General features: G+C 40.2%; 1 protein-coding gene across 1 annotated transcript in view; it reads left to right on the top strand.

Moving 5' to 3' along the window:
* The window catches only part of LOC144819257 (receptor-type tyrosine-protein phosphatase mu-like), a 643,238-nt gene that overhangs the window by 478,038 nt on the left and 146,171 nt on the right, over positions 1-19,029 (top strand). The window contains exon 10 of the mRNA XM_078677226.1: positions 13,234-13,321. Within this exon, the coding sequence (XP_078533352.1) occupies positions 13,234-13,321 (88 nt within the window). The remainder of the gene's footprint in view (positions 1-13,233; positions 13,322-19,029) is intronic.

The following is a 19,029-nucleotide window of genomic DNA, read 5'->3' as shown; positions in this document are numbered from 1 at the left end:
CAGTATGCGCACGCTAAAAAGCAAGGGCCAATATACAAACAGTATTTTGCGACTCACAAATGACTTGGGACCCGCAAAATACTGTTTTGCGAATCGCTATTAGGAAGAGGCCTTCCCTTCCTGATAGCGACCGCACCCCCATGTATGAATGTTTTGCGACCCGTTTGGACCCTTCACTATGATTAGGTTCAAGAATCAATACTGACCATTCTTATGAAAAAGACACACAAGTTGATTGAAATTTTATGTAACGGATTAATAGGCCAATAAAGGAAAAATCCCATCAGCAGGTTAACAATAAAGCATACAAATCATAAGTAAAAAAAACTCACTACAGTTCCATATGGAATCCAGCATAGATCTGCCTTCTAATGATGGGAGAAAAGGGGTATCCTTGATACAGAAACGACATATATTTTATAGAACTCTAGACAAAGACTTTCATACATTCTACACAAGTATGTGATTCTTCCGATGTGCAGCAATAGAGGACAAGCATGAAGAAACAATTTACTACCGAATACATTCAGAGATTCTCTCGTGGTAGTCATGGACTTCATTTGTTGGTAACCATTATCAAAATGGGGTGACCCAAAACGTCAAAGACCTGGGTGTTTATGCTATTCAAATACAATGGTCTCTGACCATTACTTCCATCAACGATGAGTAAATCAATACATATTCAATATTTCACTCAGTTATAGGGATATGTCTCACGGATCAACCCAATACACTTAACGTGTTATCAACTTGTTGAAAAACAAACATATAGCAGCGAAAATTATAATATCAGAGCAATTTTAATGCATTGCATTTATAACTGTCTCCATATGAGAGAATTATTTCGGTTGCCCAGAAGTAGAGCGTGCAGAAAATGAAAGAATTGTCAAGTGTTTAATAGAAAAGGGGGGGAGAAGAAAGCATAGAAATATATTTACAATTTAATCTTCACAATCCATCAGTTAATACAATAAACCATTCTTTGATAACCTGGCATGTAGTGTGAATTCTTATACACAATTTTCATAAATTAGAGACATGGCTGCCAAAATTGTTGCACCAAAAAATGTGTCACACCATCGAGGAGGTAAAAAAGGAGAAAGAGCGTCAACGTTTCGACTCGTCTGAAGGCCTTAAGGTAAGTTAGACCGTGGCTGTGCGAGTCTTCATCAGGACTAAAATTGTGGGCAACCTGAAGAGCAGTGTGGGCCCTGAAAGGAAGTAAATATATACATGACGCTGTTATATTGAAATTGCGATCATATTTACTGTCGCAATGAACTAAGGGAGATTGCTTACCCAGTAGTATGGATGGACCGAGTGGCAATTTCTTCACTCTTTGTGTCCCACGGTTATTGAATTCTGCCTAGAAAATATATATACAATAGGGCAATCATTTGACCCATTCCCAACAGATCCACATTTGGTAATGCTAGGCCAAAATGTACGTATCATTACCTTGACCGCTGGACGTGGCTGCGGTATTAGGCTAACTCGATGTTGCAGGTTATTAATCTCTGCACACCAGTTTTCAGTTAAACATCATCCTATAGTCAAGATAAGACATGTTGTAAGGGGTATTCCTCGGTGTAAGGGCTAATTCATTAATTACACAGTGCCCCGTAATTTGCATAAAGGTGCATCTTACCAGTCAAGGGATGTCACAGCGCGTAATTATACGAGCAAGAATTCAATCCGCTGAAATCATAATAAATTGCGAATCAATATGAGTCAAATAAGGGGACTGTAAAAGCATTTCAATGTGCCATCCTCGTAACTAGGATGCATCTTACCCGTTACTGGGGATAGTTCCAAGTTTAAAGTACACCGCCCATAGGTTTGCCGGCAGGAATGAATCTCCTAGAAAAGCAACAAAGTGCGAGTCAATAACGGGACTCCCGAACTAGCTTGGCTCAAAAAACGGAAGGCGTCCTGGGCACTCACCAAAATGTTTCTGAATCAACGCTGAGACATTCGGCGTTCCTGTTTCTGACTCAATTATGGGACATTAGGCGTTCTATCAGAGTGCACGCCGGTTTGTTTGCATGCATGGATGTAGAAAGAGGACTTGTACTCGAAAGTCCCACGAACGCGACGCTAACCTAAATTTATAAAGGTCCCAACGTTCTAAATTTGTAAAACCAAAATGTTATACAAGATTAGGGTCACCTATATATTTCATGCCTGATTTAAAAAAATATCTTCGAGTGCACCAGATAAAAGGTCCGCCATATTGGATAGGGTATTTGGTAAATAAATCAACCAGTGTTGGCCAGTGTTAAAGAGTCCAAGCCACGAAGCAACCAAACGATATTCAATTTACGGGTTCTATCTGGCTGAGTGGAAATAAATAAAAATAAATATTGTAATTCAATCCACCATTAAATTGTCGTGTGTAACAAACATAATGACTACAATAACATTGCAGATTGATTTTCATCTATATACAGAGAAGGAAAGTAGTACATTTCAAACATGTTGAAACATGTGCAAATCAAGTGAATTAGGTGAAATCAATCAATGCCACATAATCAATCACAGCAATTACAGGAGATCAATAACAGTAATTGCAGAAAATAAATTCATTTTAGCACTTGGTTTTTTGCACAGGGAACATGTGCATATAAACATAACACCGTGTGTACATGCATGAAACAACAATTGATTCATCAATACAGAATGACAAAATTAACAGATATCTAGATCCTCAGGAGAGCCACCTGTCTGTTAATTTCCTCCTGTTCATTTAGACCTTGATTCACTGTGTTCAAGGAATATATCCATTTTCACTCCCTCAAATTTATTGTATTCCCAAAATCACCTCCTCGTGGGTTAGTTGCCACTTTCTCTATTACCCACCATCCTAAGCTGTTACAGTCATGTCCGAAGGTGGTGAAGTGTTCCACCAAAGGTGCGCCCGGTGTTTTGCATCGAATGCGACTGCAATGCTGCAAGATTCTACACTTTACTTTTTGTGTCGTTTGTCCCACATATAGGAAACCACAAGGGCATAAGATGGCATAAATGACCCCTGCCGTATTGCAGTTACTGTGTAGAGTCAAGGTGTATGATTTGTTATTGTAATTAAATGTGGTACATTCAGTCGTCAATGGACAAGCCCTACAGTTACCACATTTGTTGTGTCCCTTAATTGGAGGAAAATCCCAAAGGGTGGTCTGACTCACACCTAGGTTTGTGGGTAACAATGCTCGAACCAGATGGCCCCTGACATTCATTCCTTTGCGGAAGGCATGTAGGTGAGGCAGCGAGCCTCCTAATTCATCACTGATCAAATGCCAGTGATGATTGATCGTTTTCTTTATTGCACTACTTTTGGTGTTGAAAGTAGTAACACACACCAACCGGTCTTCACTTTCCCTTTTTGATTTGGGGGCCAATAAATGTTCACGATGGTTATGCCATGCCCTTTTTCGTGCTTTCTTTAGAAGTCGCATTGGATAACCTCGTTCATGGAGCCTCACAATTAATAAGGAAGACTCATCTAAATAGTCCTCCGTTTTGGTACAGTTCCTCCGCAACCTCAGAAATTGCCCAAATGGCAAATTGTCTCTGAGGTTGCGGGGGTGGTGACTCGTGTACCTCAGTAGTGTATTTCGCTCACTACTTTTACGATATAAGGTGGTGTACAATTTTCCTGCATCTGATTTGATCTGGATATCAAGGAAATTGATAGAGGACTTATCCTGTTCTAGAGTAAATTGGATATCCTCTGAGCAGGTGTTAAGTTGCTTATGAAATTCCATCAGTTCTTCCTTACTCCCTTGCCAAATTAAAAACACATCATCGATGTATCGTGCCCATAGGGCAATATGATTGTAGTATGGATTCAACTGATTGAGAACAAACCAATGTTCAAAGTTACTCATATAGATTATGGCTAGATTAGGGGCAAAGCTTGCCCCCATTGCCACACCTTTTGTCTGGATGTAGAATTGGCCCAAAAACATAAAAAAAGGTTTGGGTCATAGCCAATGTAAGCAATTGTATAATGAATTCAGTAGGGACTCGGTGAGGAGTAGATCTCTCATTTAGAACATTCTCTATACACATTAATGCAGCTTGTTGTGGAATATTCGTGTAAAGCGCCACGATGTCCATAGTGGCCAGTATGTTTATAGCAGGGTCTTATGTGAATCCATCTACTAGCTGGATCATGTTCATTGTGTCTCTTAAATATGTGGGAGTAGATATAGCTATTGGTTTTAAAAATATATCTATGTATTTACAGAGAGGTTCTAACAGCGAACCATACCCTGAAATAATAGGTCTTCCAGGTGGGTCCTGCATCCGTTTGTGCACCTTTGGAAGCGTGTAAATCGTGGGCATGCGTGGGTACTTATTGTTCAGGTATTCATGCTCATGTTTAGAAATAATACCATCTTCCACTGCTTGATTGGTGATTTTAATGATGGAGGCACTAATTCTTTTTGTAGGGTCAGATTTAAGCAAAGTGTATTTTCCCACCACAGATAATTGGGACAGAATTTCATTTTTGTATTTTTCAACACTCTGAACAACAATAGCGCCCCCCTTATCCGCGGGTTTTATTACAATATTGCTATTGCTTTTCAAAGTCGCGAGGGCATCTTTTTCAGATTTTGTAATGTTGTACGGGACATATTTTCTCTCTTCAAGGATTTTGTCAACGTCCCTCAATACCACCTGTTCATATGTTTTGATTTTATGATCAATCAAGTATGGCGGGGGGTTGAACTTAGATGGGGGTCTCAGGCCACTGCCTGAGAACACCGGTTTGTAAGGGATTTTGAGAAAGTAATGTTTTAGTCTCACCTTCCTGAAAAACTGTAACAATTCGGTCCTTAGAGTGAAATTGTCAGGCATTGAAGTAGGGACAAATGATAGCCCCTTACAAAGAATTTGTTGTTCACTCATAGTCAATTCATGGTTCGATATGTTGATAATAGGATTATCAGGTCTGTGTGTTACCACCTGTAATGCTGGCACCTTGTTTGGATCTCGCCGTGGGAGTCCTGGTGATACTGTACTTGTTTGTTCCCTCTCCCTGAAACACGATTCCAGGAGGCAGAGCGGGTTCCCTTGGGTCGCCCCCAGGGGCGTCCCCTCCCTCGTGGACCCCACCATTGGTCCTCCGCTAAAAAAGGTTGTTGGCCTGGGGGATTCTGATCTGGATTGTTTGTGACACCACCTGTACTCGTGCTTGGGCGTTCAGAATCACTATCTGAACTGCTGGTGTAAGATGAACCTGAGAAGGTGTTAAATCTCTTATATCCACGCCCCCCTCTACTGGTTATACCACCCCGTTGATCTCTAATGTAGTATCCTTCTTAAAGGTAGGGGTATGTAGCTATCTTATCATATGGTTTTATATCCTTAGCTACTTTGTCCAACTTAGTGCCCTGGGTGTATAAATCAAATTCTCTAATAGTTTTCTCCAGTCTTTCCAGCGCCTCCTTTGCATTTGACAAGGCCTTGTCCTCAATGATCTCTTTCCTGAGATCAGCGATTTCCTTGGTCAATCGTTCGACCTCTTCCACTGCAGTTTTAATACCCAACACCATCCAGTGTCTTGAACATATGTTGGATACGAAACTGAAGTTTTCCTTGAATTTTGGATTTTCGAGGAAAATGGCCGGTTCGTTTCGTACCTGTAATTCAACAGGTATCACATTTGACCTCAGGTATTTTGCAAAATACCTGAGGTCAAATGTGATAACTGTTGGATTACAGGTACAAAACGAACCGGCCATTTTACAAAATACCTGAGGTCAAATGTGATACCTGTTGGATTACAGGTACAAAACGAACCAGCCATTTTCCTCGAAAATCCAAAATTCAAGGAACTGAAGTTTTCCTTGAATTTTGGATTTTTGAGGAAAATGGCCGGTTCGTTTCGTACCTGTAATTCAACAGGTATCACATTTGACCTCAGGTATTTTGCAAAATACCTGAGGTCAAATGTGATAACTGTTGGATTACAGTTACAAAACGAACCGGCCATTTTGCAAAATACCTGAGGTCAAATGTGATACCTGTTGGATTACAGGTACAAAACGAACCGGCCATTTTCCTCGAAAATCCAAAATTCAAGGAAAACTTCAGTTTCGTATCCAACACATGTTGAAGACACTGGATGGTGTTGGGTATTGAAACTGCGGTGGAAGAGGTTGAACGATTGATCAAGGAAATCGCTGATCTCAGGAAAGAGATCATTGAGGACAAGGCCTTGTCAAATGCAAAGGAGGCGCTGGAAAGACTGGAGAAAACTATTAGAGAATTTGATTTATACACCCAGGGCACTGAGTTGGACAAAGTAGCTAAGGATATAAAAACATATGATAAGAAAGCTACATACCCCTACCTTCAAGAAGGATACTACATTAGAGATCAACGGGGTGGTATAACCAGTAGAGGGGGGCGTGGATATAAGAGATTTAACACCTTCTCAGGTTCATCTTACACCAGCAGTTCAGATAGTGATTCTGAACGCCCAAGCACGAGTACAGGTGGTGTCACAAGCAATCCAGATCAGAATCCCCCAGGCCAACAACCTTTTTTAGCGGAGGACCAATGGTGGGGTCCACGAGGGAGGGGACGCCCCTGGGGGCGACCCAGGGGAACCCGCTCTGCCTCCTGGAATCGAGGTTCAGGGAGAAGGAACAAACAAGTACAGTTTCACCAGGACTCCCACGGCGAGATCCAAACAAGGCGCCAGCATTACAGGTGGTAACACACAGACCTGATAATCCTATTATCAACATATCGAACCATGATTTGACTATGAGTGAACAACAAATTCTTTGTAAGGGGCTATCATTTGTCCCTACTTTAATGCTTGACAATTTCACTCTAAGGACGGAATTGTTACAGTTTTCCAGGAAGGTGAGACTAAAACATTACTTTCTCAAAATCCCTTACAAACCGGTGTTCTCAGGCAGTGGCCTGAGACCGCCATCTAAGTTCAACCCCCCACCATACTTGATTGATCATAAAATCAAAACATATGAACAGGTGGTATTGAGGGATGTTGACAAAATCCTTGAAGAGAGAAAATATGTCCCGTACAACATTACAAAATCTGAAAAAGATGCCCTCGCGACTTTGAAAAGCAATAGCAATATTGTAATAAAACCCGCGGATAAGGGGGGCGCTATTGTTGTTCAGAATGTTGAAAAATACAAAAATGAAATTCTGTCCCAATTATCTGTGGTGGGAAAATACACTTTGCTTAAATCTGACCCTACAAAAAGATTTAGGGTCTCCATCATTAAAATCACCAATCAAGCACTGGAAGATGGTATTATTTCTAAACATGAGCATGAATACCTGAACAATAAGTACCCATGCATGCCCACGATTTACACGCTTCCAAAGGTGCACAAACGGATGCAGGACCCACCTGGAAGACCTATTATTTCAGGGTGTGGTTCGCTGTTAGAACCTCTCTGTAAATACATAGATATATTTTTAAAACCAATAGCTATATCTACTCCCACATATTTAAGAGACACAATGAACATGATCCAGCTAGTAGATGGATTCACATAAGACCCTGCTATAAACATACTGGCCACTATGGACATCGTGGCGCTTTACACGAATATTCCACAGCAAGCTGCATTAATGTGTATAGAGAATGTTCTAAATGAGAGATCTACTCCTCACCGAGTCCCTACTGAATTCATTATACAATTGCTTACATTGGCTATGACCCAAAACTTTTTTATGTTTTTGGGCCAATTCTACAACCAGACAAAAGGTGTGGCGATGGGGGCAAGCTTTGCCCCTAATCTAGCCATAATCTATATGAGTAACTTTGAACATCGGTTTGTTCTCAATCAGTTGAATCCATACTACAATCATATTGCCGTATGGGCACGATACATCGATGATGTGTTTTTAATTTGGAAAGGGAGTAAGGAAGAACTGATGGAATTTCATAAGCAACTTAACACCTGCTCAGAGGATATCCAGTTTACTCTAGAACAGGATAAGTCCTCTATCAATTTCCTTGATATCCAGATCAAATCAGATGCAGGAAAATTGTACACCACCTTATATCGTAAAAGTAGTGAGCGAAATACACTACTGAGGTACACGAGTCACCACCCCCGCAACCTCAGAGACAATTTGCCATTTGGGCAATTTCTGAGGTTGCGGAGGAACTGTACCAAAAAGGAGGACTATTTTGATGAGTTATCCTTATTAATTGTGAGGCTCCATGAACGAGGTTATCCAATGCGACTTCTAAAGAAAGCACGAAAAAGGGCATGGCATAACCATCTTGAACATTTATTGGCCCCCAAATCAAAAAAGGAAAGTGAAGACCGGTTGGTGTGTGTTACTACTTTCAACACCAAAAGTAGTGCAATAAAGAAAACGATCAATCATCACTGGCATTTGATCAGTGATGAATTAGGAGGCTCGCTGCCTCCCATACATGCCTTCCGCAAAGGAATGAATGTCAGGGACCATCTGGTTCGAGCATTGTTACCCACAAACCTAGGTGTGAGTCAGACCACCCTTTGGGATTTTCCTCCAATTAAGGGACTCACCAAATGTGGTAACTGTAGGGCTTGTCCATTGACGACTGAATGTACCACATTTAATTACAATAACAAATCATACACCTTGACTCAACACAGTAACTGCAATACCGCAGGGGTCATTTATGCCATCTTATGCCCTTGTGGTTTCCTATATGTGGGACAAACGACACAAAAAGTAAAGTGTAGAATCTTGCAGCATTGCAGTCGCATTCGATGCAAAACACCGGGCGCACCTTTGGTGGAACACTTCACCACCTTCGGACATGACTGTAACAGCTTCCGATGGTGGGTAATATAGAAAGTGGCAACTAACCCACGAGGAGGTGATTTTGGGAATACACTAAATTTGAGGGAGTGTAAATGGATATATTCCTTGAACACAGTGAATCAAGGTCTAAATGAACAGGAGGAAATTAACAGATAGGTGGCTCTCCTGAGGATCTAGATATCTGTTAATTTTGTCATTCTGTATTGATGAATCAATTGTTGTTTCATGCATGTACACACGGTGTTATGTTTATATGCACATGTTCCCTGTGCGAAAAACCAAGTGCTAAAATGAATTTATTTTCTGCAATTACTGTTATTGATCTCCTGTAATTGCTGTGATTGATTATGTGGCATTGATTGATTTCACCTAATTCACTTGATTTGCACATGTTTCAACATGTCTGAAATGTACTACTTTCCTTCTCTGTATATAGATGAAAATCAATCTGCAATGTTATTGTAGTCATTATGTTTGTTACACACGACAATTTAATGGTGGATTGAATTACAATATTTATTTTGATTTATTTCCACTCAGCCAGATAGAACCCGTAAATTGAATATCGTTTGGTTGCTTCGTGGCTTGGACTCTTTAACACTGGCCAACACTGGTTGATTTATTTACCAAATACCCCATCCAATATGGCGGACCTTTTATCTGGTGCACTCGAAGATATTTTTTAAAATCAGGCATGAAATATATAGGTGACCCTAATCTTGTATAACATTTTGGTTTTACAAATTTAGAACGTTGGGACCTTTATAAATTTAGGTTAGCGTCGCGTTCGAGGGACTTTCAAGTACAAGTCCTCTTTCTACATCCATGCATGCAAACAAACCGGCGTGCACTCTGATAGAACGCCTAATGTCCCATAATTGAGTCAGAAACAGGAACGCCGAATGTCTCAGCGCTGATTCAGAAACATTTTGGTGAGTGCCCAGGACGCCTTCCGTTTTTTGAGCCAAGCTAGTTCGGGAGTCCCGTTATTGACTCGCACTTTGTTGCTTTTCTAGGAGATTCATTCCTGCCGGCAAACATATGGGCGGTGTACTTTAAACTTGGAACTATCCCCAGTAATGGGTAAGATGCATCCTAGTTACGAGGATGGCACATTGAAATGCTTTTACAGTCCCCTTTTTTTGACTCATATTGATTCGCAATTTATTATGATTTCAGTGGATTCAATTCTTGCTCGTATAATTACGCGCTGTGACATCCCTTGACTGGTAAGATGCACCTTTATGCAAATTACGGGGCACTGTGTAATTAATGAATTAGCCCTTACACCGAGGAATACCCCTTACAACATGTCTTATCTTGACTATAGGATGATGTTTAACTGAAAACTGGTGTGCAGAGATTAATAACCTGCAACATCGAGTTAGCCTAATACCGCAGCCACTTCCAGCGGACAAGGTAATGATACGTAGATTTTGGCCTAGCATTACCAAATGTGGATCTGTTGGGAATGGGTCAAATGATTGCCCTATTGTATATATATTTTCTAGGCAGTATTCAATAACCGTGGGACACAAAGAGTGAAGAAATTGCCACTCGGTCCATCCATACTACTGGGTAAGCAATCTCCCTTAGTTCATTGCGACTGTAAATATGATCGCAATTTCAATATAACAGCGTCATGTATATATTTACTACCTTTCAGGGCCCACACTGCTCTTCAGGTTGCCCACAATTTTAGTCCTGATGAAGACTCGCACGGCCACGGTCTAACTTACCTTAAGGCCTTCAGACGAGTCGAAACGTCGACGCTCTTTCTCCTTTTTTACCTCCTGGATGGTGTGACACATTTTCTGGTGCAACAATTTTGGAAGCAAAGTCTCTAATTTATGAAAATTGTGTATAAGAATTCACACTACATGCCAGGTTATCAAAGAATGGTTTATTGTATTAATTGATGGATTGTGAAGATTAAATTGTAAATATATTTCTATGCTTTCTTCTCCCCCCGTTTTCTATTAAACACTTGACAATTCTTTCATTTTCTGCACGCTCTACTTCTGGGCAACCGAAATAATTCTCTCATATGGAGACAGTTATAAATGCAATGCATTAAAATTGCTCTGATATTATAATTTTCGCTGTTATATGTTTGTTTTTCAAAAAGTTGATAACACGTTAAGTGTATTGGGTTGATCCGTGAGACATATCCCTATAACTGAGTGAAATATTGAATATGTATTGATTTACTCATCGTTCATTTGTTGGTAGTCAGGTCTCGCAGCTCTGACCTCCAGTTTGCTCTCAGCTACTTCCTTTTTGACCCCTGGCCTCACAGGGGGCAAAACGTTTGCCTCCTCTGATGCCAAGAATCGCAAAGGAAGTGCCAGGACTAGCAGACCGCAACTGAGAGGTCACAGCTGCTACCCCTGACTACTCCTAAATGACGTCCATGATAGTAGACCTACATTGGACTTTAGTCGCTTTCACAGTAAATTCGAGCATGTTAATGGATACTTTTGTATGGCACTAGTCTAGGTTGGGATGTCCTTGGTTAGGTACAGTAAGGAAAAAAGTCTGTGGGTTTATTCTCTGTTATTATTATTAAGCTCCAAATTCTTTGTTTAGAACAGAAACATCAGCAGCAAATTTCACAGGATGTATAGTGAAGCCGAAGCAAGATGGAGGACAGTGTAAACACAGTTCAGGTTAGCATTAGCTCAGTTCAGAAATGCATTTATTGAATTAGAAAAACAACTCCATCAGGATGAAATACAGCATATTCTGCAGGAAGGAGTGGACATTTGTTTTGGAGAGAATTTTTTTTTCCATCAAAGGGCACACCTTTTTTTCTAATGCATTTAACATGACACACATTTTAACAATGCAGTAACTACCACGATGTTGTTACCACATGTCCCTTTAGCATGCAAGTTGTTACAACAACTTGCTTTAGGGAAGCGCTGGACTTTGGAATAGTTTAAATTACTATTTAAATTCCAGTCGGTGTATCAGTCAGGAAGGTATTGGACTTAAAATCCAACACTAGTCCAACGCCGCGTTCTCTAAAGGAACTTGTTGTAAAGACTTGTGTGCTACTGAAACGCACAGTAATGTCGCAGTCGTGGTAGTGACTGCGTTGTAAAGATACTGCGTGGTAAAGGATGTTTCCCATTGGAAGTGCATCATGGTCCTTTGACACTCAAGAACAATAGTCTGCATACCATATGTCACTGTAAATCTATAGACTGAGTGCACTTTCTCTGGTAGAAAGGAGTATGTTACTCTGCATGAGATCAAGGAGGCACTTATGTTCAGGAATATCCCTTAAATTATTTTATCAAGCTGTGCATCTTGGAATAAGCTGGAGCTATACATACTCCACTGGACATTGCATAGGTGTACTCTAGAATAATAATCCTGCCTATTTACCAGCGAGTGGAGCTTATGACATTGCCAAGTATTATTTTCCTTGGCACTGAAGAGCTGTGGCAAATAGAGTGTGAATTGTGTTTTTAGAAGAAAAATAAGAGATCAGCACTAAAAATTGTGATGTAGCAGTTTAAAATTAATTTGCCTGGGGCACATTTACATTTGTGCGGCTAATTATGCTGCTTTAGTCACCAATGGCATTACTGAACAACGCGTTTTACCATGGTGAGTAGCATGACGCGAAAACTTTGGAGTTGTACAAATAAGGGCCATTCATACCCTGCTGTGTTCTCATTGTCATTCTAGGCTGGAGTGTCTATTTATCTACTCAAAGATTTTGTTTTAAAGCCTGCCTCTTTAATCTAATTAGCCAATTCTAATTATTACAGTATTTAATTGGGGCAGTCTCCTTTCTGCTGCTATGCTTGTATGGTTAGCGCCTGTTGGTAAAAGTACAGTGGATTCAGCCAGAACATAATGGTATGGAACACAGGCAGGAGTAGTTATTGCTGTAAAGTTTAGTTCAAGCTTTGTCCCTATCACCTGTGTTGTTCTCAGTGAGTCACTCCAGGGACACGCTGGTATCTTCCTCCCCTGACTGTCCGTGTGGAAGGTTCTAAACCATTAGACTTTTTGTGCCACTAGATTCTAGAGTAGACTGCTCTCTGTCAGTTGAGCTCTGTGGTGACAGTTGGAGCTAGCTGTGGCTGAGGAGTACACAATGAAGCTTCTTCTCTACTATATACCTGCCTTCATCTTCTGTTGGATGAGCCTTCTCAATTTGATAGACACCGATGCCCAGATATGACTCCCACAGTCTGAAGCTTGTGATGGATTCAAGCTGCACCTCACGGAGAAGACTCAACATGCTGAAACATGTCTGACATGGTTTGTCCCCTCTTCAGAGGGCGGGCGACCTGGAGTGATTGTTATGCTTTCAGTCATTCGATCTAATGTTAACAATCCTGAATCAGCAGGCATCATGTGACTCTCACTCATTCTTTGGGTTTTCTTACTCAACAGAAATTAGACTCCGGTCTTGTGTACCCTTGCCATTTTGGGGCTGCACCTGAGAACAAAAGCAAGAACCGCTACAAGAACATCATCCCCTGTAAGTTCCACACATGTACAATGTGCCAGCGTCATTCGTTCACCTGTATCTTTCAACAGTGAAGGTGTCTACAGTAAATATCTTTGTTTCGTCTTCTAATGTATGGTGCGCGGTCTAGTATGTAAGTGACTGTAATCTCTTTATAGTACGCTGAATGATATTTACTTATTACACAGTTGTTCGAGTCACCTGCAATAATATATTACATATGGCTTGTTGTGTTGTTTTGGCTCACTTATGTATGATGTGCACCTCCCTTTAATCTTCTTAAAGTTGAGTCTGCAGCTGAAATGTCTCTTGTTGTGCTGCAGCAATGCTGGTGGGAGGGGGATGCATGTCTATCTGATTGGAAGCGGTGCACAGAGGCAGCAGCTCAACACTTGTGGCCAAATTCATGTGTGAACCATTCATTGTGAGCACCACTTAAGAAGGTGAGCTACTCTAGCAAGTCCTCGCTAATCAGCCTGACAAACTGGATGACCATGGCCTCTTCCATGTGCCTTAGCAGGTAGGTCATTTGCTGACCCAAAAAGAGTAAACATTGAGAAGACCAATCAGGAAGAAGAGGAGACTTCAAGGCTAACCAATAGCGCTGTGGCTTAGAGGACTGGAAAGCAACCTGTGAGACAACAAGCACAACACTGAGCGAGCCTAACCTCCAAACTGGGAAAGGCCATTCCTGTCTAAAGGAAGGACAGTGAATAACTTTCCCCGATTGCTTGTAGCTAAATAGGAAAGTAAACAAGAAAAGTACACAAGCAATTTTACAATGGTAGTGATTCTTCGAGCGAATGAAGATTATTACACTAAACTCATTTTTATTTTCTTAACAAGCGATCAAAAGTATTCACACTATACATTAATGGATGTGGAGAAGAATATTAGGGGTCTTATTTAAAAGGCCCTAGCGCCACCTGTACGTCACTTTTCCCATGTTGAAAATGACGCAAAAGAGGCGCATAGGGCTTGTAAATAAGCCCCTGTAGGTTAATACGTTTCCTTCTTTCACTCACCTCCAGCTCTAGAGTGGTGTACCAGAGTATTTATCGTGTAATAAATATCTTTAACAGAAATATACCACGTTGAGGGTAATTAAATAAAATTTCCACTCCATGAGATGATAATTTTGTAAACGATATTTACGTCACAATATTTATGCTAGACTAATTTTACGTCTACGATATTCTGACATACAGCCACTGTACCAGAATTCTAAATGTTGAAGAGAAAAGTAGACAAGATTTACTTCCGTTGAGTTACCAGGTATTTTACTTAAAGCTATTGTTGGATCTGCTTTACGGACATGCACAAAGGGAAGAGGGTAAGAGAAATTAGCAACAATAAGCCCTCTCTTCCTCCTAAAATACTTCCTGAGTATTTTCTTAGAATTTTTATTAACCAAACAATTTACTTCCCTTAAACAAAATCTGCTTTTACATTTTTTTATTATTATTTGGGGTGGGTGACTTCCAACCTAAGGAATATTAACACTTCATGTCATGGTGAACCCTCCACATCACTAAGTTGAACCTCTAGTAGATATACTACAGTGCAGACAGGCTTAACATAAGTCAATTTGTAAGGTATTATGCAGTACCAAAACTGTAATAATGAAAAAAAAACACCAAGCAATAGAAGACACAAAAGCAAATTAGAAAACATAGAGTAAAATCTAATAAACAAAATGAGACTAAATGACACAAATCTAATAGAGGGTACCAAAGATATGAATTTTTAAAGTTAAAAAATATCCTCAGCATAGTGCCTAACCACCAATGATAGTCTGTGGAAACGATAGACCGCAACCAATGTGCGATTTGAGGCCAACCATGACGGAGTCCGTTTTGGATACACCAACTGGATTGGTCCCTGTAAACCTCTGGAAGTCTCACTTCAGAAAGGAAACTTGTCACTTTTCTTGGGAAAAGAATTGAAATGTCTCCTTAGTCTCAATGAAATGTTGTCACTTTTTGTGTAAAAAAAATTCCTCCCTGTGCTTGGCACAGCTGAAACTGAAACCACCATCGTGGAACCAATGTCTAGATGCCAGAAGCAGACTGGTGAACTGGAGATATCTTGCTGAACATTTTTGAAGTCCCAAAACAGAATGGGACTTACAAACTAATTTAGATCTTAGTAGGACTAGTCCCGCCGTTGTTTTTTTGGCGGTCTTCCTTCCCACTGAATTGGCAATCCGCCCGTCCAATTTGAGATGTTGGCTGGTCACTGGAGGGAAGACCACCACGTTCCCGCTGACTCCGCCAGAAAATATTGCCCGCATCAACGGCATCACAGGCTGAAGCACCTTTTGGAGGGAGTCCTACCGAGATTCCTGCCATCCCGCGAAGTACTATTAGGCAGCAGAGAAGACCACTCAGCGGCGTTCCCCTGTCTATTGCTGCAACATCTAAATACGGTGGGCGGACCGATGTCAACTCAATGGAGTACTTGGGACTGCCGCTAGACGGCAGTATGACCGCCAAAACCTAAATCAGGCCTTAGGTTTTTTTTCATAGGTGCCTGACTTTTGAGCAGACTAAAGCTGAAATTCAATGCGATACTGTGGAACTGCTGTTGTGATACATTTTCTAAATTTTCCAAACTTTCTTCTGGTGCCCAAACAACCACAGGTGTATACTTCTAAGTCCCCCCGGACCACAGGGGAAGGCATTTAGACTGTCAGGATGTCCGGAAGAGGCCAACAGTAAAATCAGATCCATGCCCAGTTTCCAATGGTCAGCTGGCCACTTCAGTGAATAGGTCTCTTGCAGCTTGTGTTGTCCTTGTAGCCACAAAGAAGGGCAGCCAACTGACCCTTGGGTACAAGATTGAGCTGGTCCATTCTTTCAGGGCTCCTCCCAAGTCCCCCTGATTGGTGCCAGCCTGACTAGGGGACAAAGGTTCGGGCCTTTACACAAGTTACCTGACATTTACTTGAGACAGGGTAGGTCCTGTTGAAGTTAATTTAGTACTTGGCTTACCCCAACCTGCCTACCTGCCACGGGACAAAAAACACCTCCAAGCTCCTCTGCCATTGTCCTTACTCTGGGAGCCGTTTCCACACCTCTTTCACGTCCCAAGTACAGGCTAGGCAGTCTGTGAAGAGCTAATGCAAATTAGCCTCCAGCAGCTTCAGGCAGGGTAAAGGTAACGTTCTAGAAGTTACATTTACAATATATTTAATAAAAACCTAACTTCACCATTAGATTGGGTATTTATTAAACATAAAGATTAGTCTCGGAATTGAGTCAGTAGCTGGTATTGGTCAAACATTTTAGTTGAAAGTGTTTAATCTATACTTTAATTTTTTGCCAGTTACAGCCTGACCAATGATTATGTTTTTTTGGGCCTCATTATTGAGTAAACATTCTATTTCTAATGTCTCTCAAATTTAATTTCTAAATATTATGCACCCTACCGTGTGGGAAGCAATATATGCTTAGGGGTGACATGTAATAATTTGGATCAGGTTTTCCCACCTGTCAAAAAGGTTATTTTTCCAGGTCTGGGCAGCAGGGTTCAAGCTGCAACTCTCAGGCTACACAGGGTAGAACTGAAGTCATAATTGCGCTGCCACTACAGTAGATGGCACATTGGATTCTGCAGTTCACTGGAGCTTTTAACTTTCTGCACCAGGGGTATATTTCTGCATCATATACTATGGCCTAATTGGAAAGTTAATTTTGTCAATTAGGTTCAAGCCAATTTCGACATGTTTAAAAGGGGAGCACACATACACACATACACATACCTTACTCCTGTTAAGCAGAGGTGAAGTGCAGAGTTCTAATGCTTGACAACAGATAGGTCAAAACATGGGGGATGCATCATGCAAAAGATGGTCATTTCCTACAGTGCCTCCCACCCATAGCAGAGGAGGAGCCTGAGATGAGGTAAGTAGAAAAAAGATCTTTTTTGCTTCCTGGGCTTCTACATGCACAATTTACTGCACTTCTCATCTCTGATAGACTTTCCGCACAGGCCTTTGTAAAACTGTCCATTACTCTTAGGTAATTTGCACATTTTTTTCTTATGGAAATTGCTCATAAATTTGGAAATTACAGCAGCAAGAAATTAAGCACAATGTTTTACTACAGAAGACTCGATTCAGCTGAAAATGTTTTGTGAGAGACATCTTATCTGAAAACTAGTCCCCTTGCTTGTTTCTTGAGTGCCTTCTGAATGTGAGGGATGCACTCACATGTAATTTTCTCTCTAGGTACCCCAAAGTGCATTTCATGTAAGTTGTGCAATACTAATTGTAATTTTCTTGCCATTTCAAGTAATTTCGAAAAAGATATTATGCAATTTCCTACCACTAGTCTTTCCTTTTTGACTAAGGTTCTTCCATACTTTGATATCTTTATCGTCCAATGAGAAGATTTGAATCTCTTTACGCTCCAGTAAGATAAAATCTACTTGTTCCACTCTAAGCATCAACAGGGAAAATGTCAGTCTTTGGAGGGCTCAGATTTACTATTACCACCCCAAACTAAGCAACAGTAGGGAAAGTGTGGGATTTTGGAGGGGCAGTTTACTAGTTCCATTTCAACCTAAGCAACAGCAGGGAAAGTGTTGGACTATGAAAGCCTCACGTTTACTATTCCCGCTCCAACCTCAGTATGAGTAGGGGACGTGCTGGACATCTAAATGGTAAAGAATATACAAAATAACAAAACATCTTTGAAACAATAATTAAATCCCAAGAAATAATTCCACAAATCAGTAAATATGTAAACAACAAACTGCATTAAAAAAATTTTTTATCAGTTAAAGAGCTTACATATTTAAAATCAAAATATAAAAAAATTAAATAATTAATGAATAGGAAATTCATAACTAATATCATTAGCCATCTAAAAATACAGTATGTAACCATTTTCATACGAATCACATAATGTATAAATTAAATTCCTTACATAAACACTTATTTAATTAACCAATTAGTTTTACAAATGTTAAAATGTCTAAACATATTAAAATAAATATTTAAACTTCTTTCCACCCTACTCCCCTACAAACCCAACAACCCACTAATAATTAAAAAAAAAATAATAAACTTTAAAACACACTTTACAAATGTGTTTGTTTCGTACCTCAAAAGTCCTTTCTGCATTTTTTTAAATATTCTTATTTTATGAATATTTTTTATTCTCATGTGTGTTTACAGTTTTAAGACAGAATAAAGTTTCTGAATTTGAGCTATGCTGCAAAAACGGCCTTGTAAGAAAAACGGCCATCAGAGGCCCCAAACCGGCCCCCCACCCGTGCAGCGCACCGGGGGATTGCCCGGTGCCCGCTATGGCTAGTCCGGCCCTGGCTACATGCCTTCTGAACATGTGGTACAGGATATCGTCTGAAAAAAATAGTGTGCCATAAGTATTACCTGATTGGAAATAATTATGGACATTTTTCACCTAATGCAGCCATATTTTTGTAAATAATATTTAAGCCATGATATTTATGTCAGATGGTACTTTTGTGATCAATATTCTTACATACAGTTCTTAGCTCTACTCGGATCTCTATGACCTTTTGGTTGAGTTTGAAATTAGGTTTGGGAAAATTCTAATTTCTTGTGAAATGAAGTGGGCTGTCTTGAAAATTCTATGACATATGCAAAATATATATGCCTGTGTCTTCATAAAAAACTGAATCTTTATTCTAGATATGATAAAGATATGAGAAGGCAATTGTTCATGGAAATT

This window comes from Lissotriton helveticus, chromosome 2_1 (genome assembly GCF_964261635.1).
Source record: "Lissotriton helveticus chromosome 2_1, aLisHel1.1, whole genome shotgun sequence".
Lineage (NCBI taxonomy): Eukaryota > Metazoa > Chordata > Amphibia > Caudata > Salamandridae > Lissotriton > Lissotriton helveticus.
The sequence above is the reverse complement of the archived record's forward strand: the minus strand, read 5'-3'. Positions and strand labels throughout refer to the sequence as shown.